The sequence below is a fragment of the Elephantulus edwardii genome, unplaced genomic scaffold, assembly GCF_000299155.1.
Source record: "Elephantulus edwardii isolate Elephantulus edwardi_28Jun2011 unplaced genomic scaffold, EleEdw1.0 scaffold00009, whole genome shotgun sequence".
Lineage (NCBI taxonomy): Eukaryota > Metazoa > Chordata > Mammalia > Macroscelidea > Macroscelididae > Elephantulus > Elephantulus edwardii.
In genome coordinates this window covers 10611778-10624781 of record NW_006399759.1, presented here as the reverse complement: position 1 = coordinate 10624781, position 13004 = coordinate 10611778, and the positions used below count along the sequence as shown (strand labels likewise).

Sequence of the window (13004 nt, the reverse complement as noted above, 5' to 3'; positions counted from 1 at the left end):
ACCTCTCCATACCATTAACTGGAGGAGTTCTCACTAACTACGTCACCTCAGAACCCTGGTAACATGTGATTATAACACAAGTAAATCACAGGTCTTGTGTTGACAGACTCTACTTTCTCTCAAAATAAAAGCACTTTCCTAATCATTCAGAAATCAACAGTGGTGACTGTCTAATACACTAAACTTAACTTGGAGATGCAAAACCATTTCTTCCAAAGAACAACAACAAAAATATTTGTAGCACATAATAGTTCGCAAGGCATGTACATATTTTATACACACACACACACACACACACACACACACACACACACACACGTCACTTAATCATCACAGAACTGCAAAGAAGGCAGAGCAGACATCACTGGCTTCACTATGTTCACGAAGAACCCAAAAGCTGGAGGTCAAATGATAGACATCTGCAAAGCTAGCAAGTGACAGGAATAGGACTGAATTCCTAGACCAGTACTATTCTTCTGTCTTTCACTGGTAAAGAGAATAAATGAATTCTTAACAGTATAAAGGCTTGTTGAATGCCTCCTTTAGAACTCACTAGTTTTCCTATTTATTCTACTCCAACTTTACCAACAGTACAAAAATTATCATCAATCCTGTACAAGTATATTACAGGGTTCCATAAAATACAATTTTCTAATATAATTTTAAGTAGTATACCTCTGCTGTCACTAGTAGCTTAAAAGTGTAATGTTCCTAAATGCCCTCATGCTCTTAAGGACTACAGCTTTAGAACTGAGAGCTTGCCTTCCTCCAAAACCAATTCCATCTCACTTGCCAACAAGCCTCATTCTTTGTCTTGCTGTACCATCAAATGTCTATCTCTATAAGGCTGTCTTTTGTCTTTCTCTAGTATCACTTAAACGATCCTCCTCCTATTTTCAAATTCCTCTACCAATTTAGAAGTCTATTTGAACAGAAAATTCCCAAATAGTCTCAAACTCTTCTCTGAATGGAAATTTCTCCTTACCTCTTTGCATTCTCAGTTGATTTTTCACCCTGTCACTCTTGCTCTAGTCCTTTCCAGTTTCTTGTCATACTCTGAAACTTAGAGCAGGGTCTATTTTCTTTGCTCTTTTTTTGCCATGTCTAGATAATCATTACTCTTTCTGAGCCAGCACAGCAGAAGGATGGGCACTCTCCTGCTGGGTGATTTAAGCCTCTGAAAACCCACTGAGGGGTCTGCTATGGGTTGGTTCCCACTTGATGGTAAACAACAACAATCACCACCACATCTTTTATCATTATCTAGAGATGTTCTGCATGAGATGAACTGATACAGTGACTACGGCAATGGCTCAGGTGTTTCAGAGACAGTGAGGTTGGCTCAGACAGGGTCATAGTCGACTTGATGGTATTTAACAATAACAACAACAGAGATATCCTGCTTATGGACTCTTGTTCGTTTACATTCACCATTCTCTAAATCTAAAACATTTACAGAGAGGATCCACTCAGCAAGGATATTTTTTTATTCCGCTTAATCCATCATTCTCATACTACATTTTGGATTTTAGCATCATCAAAACAGAACCAGCACTAATCAAATACTACATTCTTTGAATATATTATCTTATCCTTCAACCTTTTTAAAATTAAGCTTTGAAACTTGTACTTCTCATACTCCCAACTTCAATAAAATTTCCTGGATGTGCATCTCTTTCAACAGGTTTCAATCTTGGAGAAATCTCCATCCGCTGATCCACCATTCTTTTTTCATCATCACATTTTCTCTCCTCAAATTCCGTCATAAAATCCTCAATTCACATTCATTCTTGATCTACCACAACCCAGATTCTGCTCATCATGAACTGAAATGGTGCTTTTACCAAGGTCTCCACAGGCCAAATTTCCTAGATAGCATCAGTTCTACATTAATTAGTGGAAAACTGGCAGTGACTACAGACGGCGTCCTCCTCAGTTTCTGCAAGCAAGGTTGTGTCACCTGCATAACGTAGGGTATTGATAAGTCTTCCTCCAATTCTGATGCCATATTCCTCCTCATAAAGGCCAGTTCCCAAATGATCAGTTCTGCATGTATACTGAAAAGGTATGGAGACAGGATGCATCCCTGACACACTCTCTTCTTAATTTTGAAGCATACAGCGTTGTTGTTTTTTTCTGAAATGGAGGCATATCTGAAATACTGGCTGCAGAAGGTCAAGGACTGTAGTCTTCAATATGAATTGAAGCTCAACATCAAGAAGACAAAGATTCTCACCACTGGGCCAAGTGGCAGCATCATGATAAATGGAGAAGCGACAGAGGTTGTTAACAATTACAGCTTGCTTACCCAGCTCCACAATCAACTCTTAGCATCAGCAGTCAGACAATTAAAAGACAAATTGCATTGGGGAAAATTTGTTGTCAGGGCCCTCTCCAGAGTCTTGAAAAGCAGTGATATCAGTCTAGAGAGTAAGGTGAGCCTAATCCAGGCCATGAATACTTGGTAAGCATTGGCGAGGCTGGACAATGATGAAAGATTTAATCAATGCCTTCAGGTTGTGGTGCTGGAGAAGAGTCTTGAATATACCATGAGCCGCCAAGAAAACAAATAAGTCTGTCTTGGAGACGGTGAAACCAAGTTTCTTCTTGGAGGCTAGGAATTTAAAGCTCCATCACACATACTTTGGGCATGTGGCCAGGAGGGACTGGTCCTTGGAGAAAGATACCATGCTCAGAAGGGTGGAAGGACAGTTCAGAAGAGGAAGATCCCGGATGAGATAGACTGATACAGGAACTGAGGAAATGAAGTTTGGTGTGGCAGAATCAGACTGGCTCAGGACAAGGCAGGCTTCAGAGCCGCTGTACATAGGCTCGCAGGTGACTCGACAGCACATAACAACAACAACAACAACACAGAAGATGTCTTTGCTTTCTGTGACAACACAGCCAGTCTCCTGACCACTCTGCTCAGTGCAACTTATTACTCTTTGCTTTCCTAAATTGCCTCTGATGAAAGTGTCAAATAACAGTGAAAAGCTGGAAGGCAGGAAGCAGAAGCAGAAAGTAAAATAAGAGACAAGGATAATCTGCTGGAGAATTAAATGCTAACGAAGAGAACTGGACTTCCAGGAGCTACTATAATCCATACATCATCCAATCTAATTTTATCAGCGAAGAAATGGAAGATTCTGTAAAATGTGTAGTAAAAGTTTAAAGACCACATAACCTAGTCATTCATGCCATTAACCTGGAGACTGAAATTTGGGAACTGTGTTGTGACCATTCTTCCTAATGTGCCTGACCTGCTTGGGTACACCTGAGCTCTCCTTACCATGTTTCTGTCTCCCTCATTGTCCATATCAGGCAACTGCCATCCAGTTGAGCACCAACATGGTTGTACATCTGACACTGTTTTACCCTAGATTTCAGAAAGTCCAAATTTTCTTTTACACAATGATTTCCCATGATTTGGGTAAACGATTTAATTGCATTATTTCCTTAGCTTTTCTTTGACTGAGTTAGTGATCATCCTATAAGTTAACTCCACACAGAGAGATGCTATAAAGGAACCTATGACACCTTTCAAGTGTCTGGGGCCCAGAAGGAAGGTTCCCTCGGGCAGGCATTAGACTCAAATAGGCAGTTAGACAGCAGAAGAAAAGTCAAGCAAGCAGAAAGAAAAACAGGTCTATACTATATATGTTATTTCAAACAAAGGTACTTAGGTAAATGCAAAGAATAGTAAAAAAAACAAAATAAAGGAAAGATAATGGTAAAGTAACTGGAAAAAACAAAAGAGCTAGATATTAGAAAATAACCTTAAGTAAGAGGAAGAGGTTGTTGAGACAGCTTAGCAGAGACAAAAGGCACTGAAGAACAGAGTCATCCATACTCCCACACTGTAAGATAAGGCAGATAAAAAGCCAATTAAAGCATGCACATTTTTTTTAAAGGAAAGAAAAAACAATGCAGGAAAGATAAATTGGCTGGGTTGTCTGTCCATCAATGACAAATAATTTGTTTTCGTTTTCCTTTTTTTCATAGTAAGCACTGTGTAAAATGTACGATTACCATTAATCACCTCAAATGTACCCTTAGTTGGTGTTAACGATAGTTAGCAAGATATAAGCTATATGAAAGATAGCTGCCTTAAAAGCTATGTAATACTTTCTGCAGTAAGTACTTTATGCTCGCAAAAGAAAACTAGAATTACTCCCAAATTTGAATTACAAGTGGTGGTTTTGGTTTTTATTATTCAGTGATAGGTATAGCTTTAATATACAAGTAGCACCGCACAGAGGAACAAATCTACATGTATCATCAACTAATTTTTCTTGTAAAATTTATAGCAACAATTATGACTTGGTCTTTATTTAAAATTCAATTATTTCACAAAGGTTAATGAAATTTAATTGCTTAAATCGATGAAATTAAATTAAAGACATGAGAAAAATAATCTAGTAAGCTAACAGGAGCCTTCATCCCTTTAATCATTTTTAATTGGCCACGGTTTCCTTTTCAGGAAAGATCTACGCTCAGTTCTCAGGAACTATCAGCTAAGATCAGTTCTGTCACACTGTCAAAGCAATTGTTCTGGAAATATATGTAAAGAGTCTAATAAAAATAGCACACAGTCTAAACCAGAAACTGAAGGAAATTTTGTGTTTAGTTATACAACATTTAAAATATTTGTGAAGGACATTAAAAACAATCTTGACATTCTAGTAATGTTCAAACTTTAAATTTTATAATAATAAAAGGTTTAAGTTACCAATTCTATTAATTCAAAATAAGGACTCAATAGCTAACAAAAGTGAATAGAAGAAGAGACACATACCTTTAGCTGATTGTTAAATGAATCCATTTCTGCTAGTTTAGAAGCAGTTTCTTTTTCAAGTGCATCTAGTTGTTCTTTAAGTCTTTGGCATAATTCTTCCTTTTCTAATGACTTTTTATGAAGTAAATTGATCCCTGAATCTAAAATACAAACATTGGACAATTTATATTTGACAAACGTTCCAATGTGATTGCCATTCACTGCCTGGTCAAATGGTGTAACTAGAGAAAGAAAAAGGTGGAATATGCATACGATAGACCAGCAGTCTCCAAACTCCCCACTCTCCCTCCCTTTCCCAAACAACATCCAAGGAAGAACCTCATGGGGAAATGGCTACAAACACTGCTTTTATGCAAAAGGCCAGGATTTTAAGTGAGGCTCCAATTAGGGCAAGACATTTCACTAACCTGATTCAAAATGGGCATCACAACACCTACATAACTATCATGAGATGGTAGATTAAAAAAAGCCATTAGTAGAGTATCTGGTCCACAGTCAGTGCTCAATTCAGGCCAGCACTGTTCAAGCCCCGTGGTGCAGTAGTCGAGCACTCAGCTGCTGACTGAAAGGTCAAGAGTTTGAACCCTCTAGCTGCTCTGGAGAATAAAACTGTGGCACTCTGATTCCATAAAGAGTACAGCCGTGGACACCGTGTGAGGCAGTTCTACTCTGTTCTAATGTTACCTGGAGTCAGAACTGGCTTAATGGCAAAGGGTTTCGGGTTTCTTAATTGTTACAGAAACTTTTTATTTATTCATATCAGCCAATCAAATTGCCAGTGAATCAGAACTGACTCATAGCTTACCCTCCAGAACGTTTTCAGAGCGTCTACATGGCACAAGAGGAGATAGTCCATCTTCCTCTCAAGAAGCCGGTGGATTTGAACCACATGCCTTTGGTGGCTCAACTCCTTACCCACCAGGACACTAGAGCTCCCTTCTTTATTTACAGTGTTCCAAAATACATGGAGATGTTTACAACAAAGATAATAAATACTATTATCTGGATTATTTTGCATTTTTTTGTTTTAGAGAGTTTTATATCATCTTATATATGCAAGCTTGGGTGGAGAGACTAAATGGAAATACATGACGTAGATTACAACAAATTAAAATAGCAATATTACTACTTATACATATATCTTTAGTATGATTATTGTATCTAGTGTAAAATTTAAATAATATAGAATTATGTAGAATAATAATTCTTTTTCTTCACCTCATCCCCAACTGAGTCACCTTATACAGTTACTTTTAAGTATGTATATATTCACCTTTTATTTCCGTGGGATTTTAAGAGGATTATGTTGTCTACACCACTTTGAAAGTTGTTTTAAATTTGGTAATATTATTTTATCAATCAAGATATACAGAATTAGCTCACTCTTCATAACTGTGCCGAGGTAGTCTACATTACAGCTGTCACATATTTTATGTAGCTATTCTTGTTTTCACCTGACAGTTGACTGGCATGAAAATTGTTCTTAATGTTGTATCATTATGCAAAAACGCAAACAAATCCCTTTGCACATATATTTTAATGCACTTGTGAAAAGTCTGTATGAATATCAGACAGAGTTGCTGAGAATCCAAATATACTTGATGGGCAAGGGCTTAGGAAGGGAAAGAAATTGCTCTGTAAAAAAAATTTGCACACAGAAACTTACTGAGAGCTATCCATTTCTCACTGATGCCAAAGACAACTTTAGCCATTTATGTATCAACACAGTCAAAAGCCAACAACACATTGTTTTAGGCACTGTTGCTATATAGGTGTTGATGTTTTGGAGGGCTCGTATCCTTCCTTCATTGGTCCTTTTTTTTCCTGAGTTCTTGCTTACCCACATACATTCCTCTTCTAGAAGAGCTTACAAATTATCTTGCCAAGTTTCATTTAAATACATCTGAATATAGAGATAAATTAGGGGATAACTGACCTCCTTACAGTATTGAGCTAGTACATTTAGGAACATAATGTGCCTCTATTAAAAAATCTTTTGTCTGTTGGTAAACTTCTACAGATGCATATTTCTTCTTTATCCAGAACAATGAGAATGTAATGAGATCTCTTTTCCGTGACATTTTCTAATTAAGTATTTTTAATAAATAGTAAAACTATATGATAATTTTGTATCTAGGCACTCTGCCAAATTCTCTTATAAGTTTAATTGCCTTCCAGCATTTCAACAGCTATTTAAATATTAAACACTGTGCTATGTGCGATGTCAGGTTAAAGAAAAGGAGAATAAGGAATAGGTTCTATTTTCAAATAGTCAAGAGCCTAATGAAGCTGAGGAGATAAACAGTATAAAATCATAAAAATAATTATCCATTCATGGCATTCTTCAAAATAAACATCATCAATAATGGATGTTTTAGTAATGCATTAAAGGGCATTGTGAATGTAAGCATCGTGTTGTGAATTAACAAGGAGACCATGTGGTAGTATAGGGGGCTTTGGCTTCCTTAAAGTTCTCAATTCAAGTACTATCCTTACCCTCTTGGGCATTGACTTAATCTCTGATTCAGTTTTCCTCAGCTGCACAATGCGAACGTTATTGTTGTTACGCACCCTCAAGTCAACCTGAGACTCACAGAGACCCTATGAACAAATAGCTCTGAACTCTCTGCTCCATCCTGAGCCAGTCTCACTGTCTCTGACACATCTAAGCCTGAGTTACTATGTCAATCCATCTCATCCAGGGTTTTCTTTCTTGGGCTGGCCCTCCACCCTTCCCAGCATGATATTCTTTTCTCAGGACTGGTCCCTCCTGACAACATCCCCAAAGTATGTCAGATGGAGCTTCAAAATCCTTGCCTCCAAGGAGCAACACGGTATCACCCTCTCCAGGATAAAGCTGTTTGTTCTCTTGAAGGTCCATGGTATGTTCAACACTCTTCTCCAGCACAACTCAAAAGCATCAATTCTTCTGTCATCCTTAGTCACTGTCCAGCTCACTGATGCATAGCAAGTACTTGCTAAGACCATAAGCTTGATCAAGCACACCCTTGTCTCTAGACCAACATCATTGTTCTTCAGCACTCTGGAGATGTCCGTTATAGCATACTTTCCCAAAGCAATTCCTCTTTTGATTTCCTGACTGCTGCCAAGAGTGTTGAAGACTGCAGAACCAAGCAAGCAGAAATTGTTAACAATCTCAATCTCTTATTTGTCTTCTTGACAGTAGATTTTCCAAATGCAGTTCATCTTTTGATTTCTTGACTGCTGGTCCAAGAGAGTGGATTGTGGAACTGAGCAGTCTGAATTATTAACAATCTCAGTCTCTTCTCCCTCTCTCATGATGTTGCCAGCTATCCAGTGGTGAGAATCTTGGTTTTCTTGATGCTGAGCTCCAATCTATATTGAAGTCTACGGTCCTTGCTCTTCTGCAGCAAATGCTTCAGGTCCTCTTCAATTTCAGCAAGTAAGGTTGTGTCATCTGCATAACACATTTTATTGCGGAGTCTCCTTCCAATCCTGATGCCACATTTTTCCTCATAAAAGTCCAGCCTCTTGGATGATCTGTTCCACATATAAATTTAAAAGGTATGGAGAAGGGGCACATCCCTGATAGACTTTACTCCTTTCTTGATTTTGAACCAGTGTTTTTGAAGCAGTATTTTCTTGCTCTGTTCTGACGAATACTTCCTGGTCTAAGTAAAGGTTTCACATGAGCACAATCAAGTGTTCTGGGATTCCCATTCTTCTCAAGGTTAGCTACAATTTACTGTGATCTACACAGTCAAATGGAAATAAGAATCATTAACTCACAGGCTGTTAAAAAGATTAAAGGAAACAATTTATGAGAATTGCCTGTGTTATTTCATGAAAATAGCACAGTGCTTGACTCACGGCTGAGAATGTTTAATGGAACTGTCATGAAGAAAGTAATCTGAGGGATATACGGTGCTTTTCAAATCCTAAGACAAAAGAATCCTATTTTGAAGTGGAATATAGCAAAAGAACAACAGCTGCACAGGATCACATTCCACAAAGTATAAAGTTCTATCAGGCCCCCAGTAAGACACAGTTCACATTCCACTCACAATCTAAACAGGAACAGCAGTGATGAAGATGATGACCTAGGTTCTGCCACTGCACAGATCAGGGCTTCGAACCAGTTCAATCTGCTTCAGTCACCGCTGATGAAGCAACACCAGGATGGGACTCCAACTGCTCAGCAGTGGATTGATCGAGAAAAAATACCCAGAAAGGAGAAAATGATGATTGAAGCCCTGCTAAAAATGTAATCTCTCTATTAGAAAGCAAGGGCAGCATGCACGCTGTATAACAAGTCTCTTTACAAGTTGTCCTTGAATACAACAGTGCTCTGTGCAAAGGTGTTGGCCAGCTATGCTGCTTCAAATCGTGTTCCTCTCCAGTTTCCTACTTCACCACACACACCATATCACACATGCTCACACTTCACATCAATACATTAAGCCTCATCTCCTCATACGCACATACCTGAAAGTCACACATCAGCTGAGTATTTTTTTTGAGGTTATAAATCTTTTTTGTTTTTTTAAAATTTTATTTTATTAATTTTAATGAACATTTACAGAATGGATTTTCATTCATTCATTGTTGCACTTTTTTCTTTACCCGCCTCCCCCCCAGTTCATCAGCTGAATCTTAATAAAAAGTTTCTATCTCTATTTTACTTTCTTGACCCATGTTGAACCAAGTCAAAATGTTTGGAAGCCCTAGTTCAACTCATTAGGACTGGTTCATCATGCCTGGAATTCCTACAGAGCGAGGCAGAGCAGATACAGATTACTTATGAAATCCTTTATATAATTCGAATCAGAGTTTAGAGTTGGTTCCAATTCTACAGCACACAACAACATCCATTTATTAGAACATGCTGGTGGCCTGATGGTAAGAAGCTGTGTTGCCATCCCAAAGACACATGGTTTGTTTGGATTCACTAGCTGCTCTGTGGGTGAAGGACGGCAGTCTCCTCCTGTGCAGATTTACTGCCTCTGAAAACTTGCTAGAGGGTCAGCCATCAGTTAGCTCTGTCACTCTGGCACACAGCAACAAGCAATATCCATTTATTAAGTGCATTTAGTTCCCTCCCTTTTTATCCCTGGCAGGCATTCAAAAATGACTCCACCCATGTAAAAACCTCTCTTTAGCTTTTTATAATACTGGTTTTATATAGTATTTGGGACTGGCTTACGTCACTCAGCATAATTTCCTCTAGATTCATATACGTGATACAGTGTTTCCTGAACTCTTTCACTCCTTAGAGCAGCAAAGTACTATGCTGTGTGAAGGTGCCACCATTTTTCTCACTGTTCCTTCATGACGGGATACTTGGTTTGTTTCCATTTCTTTGTTATTATAAATGTTACAGTAAATATGGGCATCCAAAAGGGCTGAAAGAGGTGCAAGACAGAAGCCTGAGAGTGGATAGACCACATCAACAGTAACAACAGCCTACAAGAGTCAACTTTTCTACTCTTAATGTTTTTTCCACAAGAAGGACCTTCCATTAGTACATTCCCAGCTTCTTTCTACCCCTACACTAACCAATGAGCTCAAGGTAAGGGCCTGGCACCCACAGCCTGGCCTTCCTACCTCTTAGGTTCTTGTGACTGAGCTGCCCAAAGCAGCTTTTTGACTACTGTTTTGTTCACAAACATCAAGTTTTACAGGGAGGTTTTAGCACCTGCAGGTAAACCATATTTTCCAATATCCACTTTATCGATAATGATTGGCTATTTTGGTCTCTCATAGATCGTGTTCCTTTCTTTCTTTCCCTCAGTTTGTTTAGGACTCCTAAGCAGTCAACAGTATTATAAAAAACCCTTGAATGGAAAAAAGTGACAGACTGCTCAACAGGAGATATGAAGGACACGCCAATCAGCCAGTTGTGACATCTGCAGATTTATAGTATTTAAACTTCTTTTGCTAAATTGTTAGTGTCCTATGATTCCACATAGAGATCCTCCACGCCTCTCAATTCTGATTAAAACTTGATGTTTAAAAAAAAAAGTTACCTTACTGAAATATTTCTTAGAATGTTTTGTTTCACAGGTAGCAAGCTGCACACTGTTGTTGTTAAGTGCCCTGACACCAGTATAAACAATAGGCCCAAGTCCTGTGTTATCCTCATCATCTCTAATACACTGGAGCCCACTGATGCAGTTACTGTGTCAATTCCTTTCAGAGGCGGGAGTCTCCTTCTCCTTTGTTGATCTTCCACGTTTCTAAGCATGATGTTCCTTGCCAAGGAATAGCTTCTCCTAAGAACATGTCCAAAGTATGAGAGACGAAGCTTCACCATCCTTATCTCTAAGGAGCACTCTGGTGGCACCTTTGCTAAGCTAGTAAAATTTATTGTATGGATAAGAATTAGATAATATAAGGGGTCTGGGAAGAGCACACCACTCTGCTCAGGCGAGCCACTGCTGTATGCACCCAAGTAGCATTCCCTGGGCTTGTCCTGAAGCAAGGGCTCTTCCCGAACAGTTCTTTACAGTTAGGCCAGAGTTAGATCTTTTAGGAGGTACACGTAATCTTAGCAAAACTTAACTCTTGTTTAACTACAGTCTACAGTTTTATTTGATTGATATGTGAATTATCTATATAAAAATATTATCAAACTAGGATGTCTAACCATAATCATTAATTACACCACAATGGTTTAAAAAAGGGGGAAGAGGTGTCTAAAAATGCTGTAGCATTAACTTAGAGGCAAAAATGCTACTGGATAAAGAATAGAACACCATTTTTCAAAAGGAACAGAATATGACCAATAAAGTCACAAAAAAGAAAGAGGCAAAACCAACCTTGGAGACTTACCAGGAGTGTTGTCAAACTGCATGTTTTTAATTCTTTCATTTAATAATTGCTTCTCAGGTACCAAATAGATAAGCTTATTTTGATATTCCTTATAAAAAAGAAAAAGTTATTATCAGATTAAATCCTGTTAATATTTACCAAAATCCTTTAAAACTTAAAAAGGCATGACTTACTCTTGAAACACAGAAATGCTAAGGAATCACCAAAGACCTACAACTTATAAATAAACTAGAATGAAATGATGTATGATTAAAAGGTAAATATTTAAGCATAAATCCATTTATTAAACACTGGTGATGAAAGCCTCTGCAACTGGGCACACCTTATAGTCGAACACTTCTGAGCATACTGATAGACAATGACAGGCACAGGCTCTAAGGGCCGCCTCTGGCCACAGCACATGCATTAACTACATGGCCTATGTGAGCCATGGATCCTCCAGGACAAAGTGGTATATCCCAAAAAGGAACGAAAATGCAAGACAGCTGGGGAAGCAGGCTTCCCTAGTCCGCTTAGGACTGAATCAGATAGAAAATGTTATTTGGCCTTTGTCTGTGCCTGCTGTGACAAAGTCAATGCTGACTAACTCCCAATCCATACAGAAGATAACAGAGATTCCAGAGATGCAGAATGCTTCCCTTTTCTAATAATACTAATAATTAACCAAATTGATTTTAACAAATAAAAAGAATTACCAGGCAATTTTGAGAGATACAGTCTCACTGCAATTCCAAAAAGAAACACATTAAGTCAAAGTTTCCTAGAACTACACCCACTTCCTTTTACTTGTCATGCTTATGTTCCGAAGAGCAGGCTGTTATGTGATACTTGTGTTATGCAAAAAAATGAGAGGTGATCATATCAAATCACAAAATGGAAGATAACGACATCATTGACTGTCAAATGAGATAATTAAATCATTATATTATTATAGAACTGCCAAATTTCTTCATTACATAGCTACCATATTATATTTTTCTTTAACTGTCAAACCACTGACAATCACGGCTGGGCCAAACCATCACAGCCAGTAGTCAATACTTGTTTCTTTTTAATTTTTTTTCACCAATAGTAATACTGCCTTACACTAAGAGTTCAATATTGTTAAATATGCCACTAACATGCAAATACTATCATGTTTGGCAGAGTGGAGGGGCGGTGAAGGAGAGGAAGACCTTTAATGAGATGGATCGATTCTGTGACTGGAGAGGTGGGGATAAGTATGTTTGAGATGGCTAGGTTGGCACAGGATAGAAGAGTGTATAGAGCTCTTGTACATAGGGTCGCTATGAGTCGCAAGTGACTCGATGGCACATAACAACAATTATTGTAAATGGGAAATACTGGTTAATAAGTTGGTCAGTTAAGTGACTAGCAGGTCTACAGACAATGG

The 13004-nt window shown here is 38.2% G+C and overlaps 1 protein-coding gene across 1 annotated transcript in view; it reads right to left on the bottom strand.

The window, feature by feature from the left end:
* The window catches only part of ITSN2 (intersectin 2), a 137708-nt gene that overhangs the window by 74931 nt on the left and 49773 nt on the right, over positions 1 to 13004 (bottom strand). The window contains exons 14-16 of the mRNA XM_006880713.1: positions 11612 to 11699; positions 4799 to 4938; positions 3780 to 3860 (exon numbers count right to left, since the gene is read on the bottom strand). Of these exons, the coding sequence (XP_006880775.1) occupies positions 3780 to 3860; positions 4799 to 4938; positions 11612 to 11699 (309 nt within the window). The remainder of the gene's footprint in view (positions 1 to 3779; positions 3861 to 4798; positions 4939 to 11611; positions 11700 to 13004) is intronic.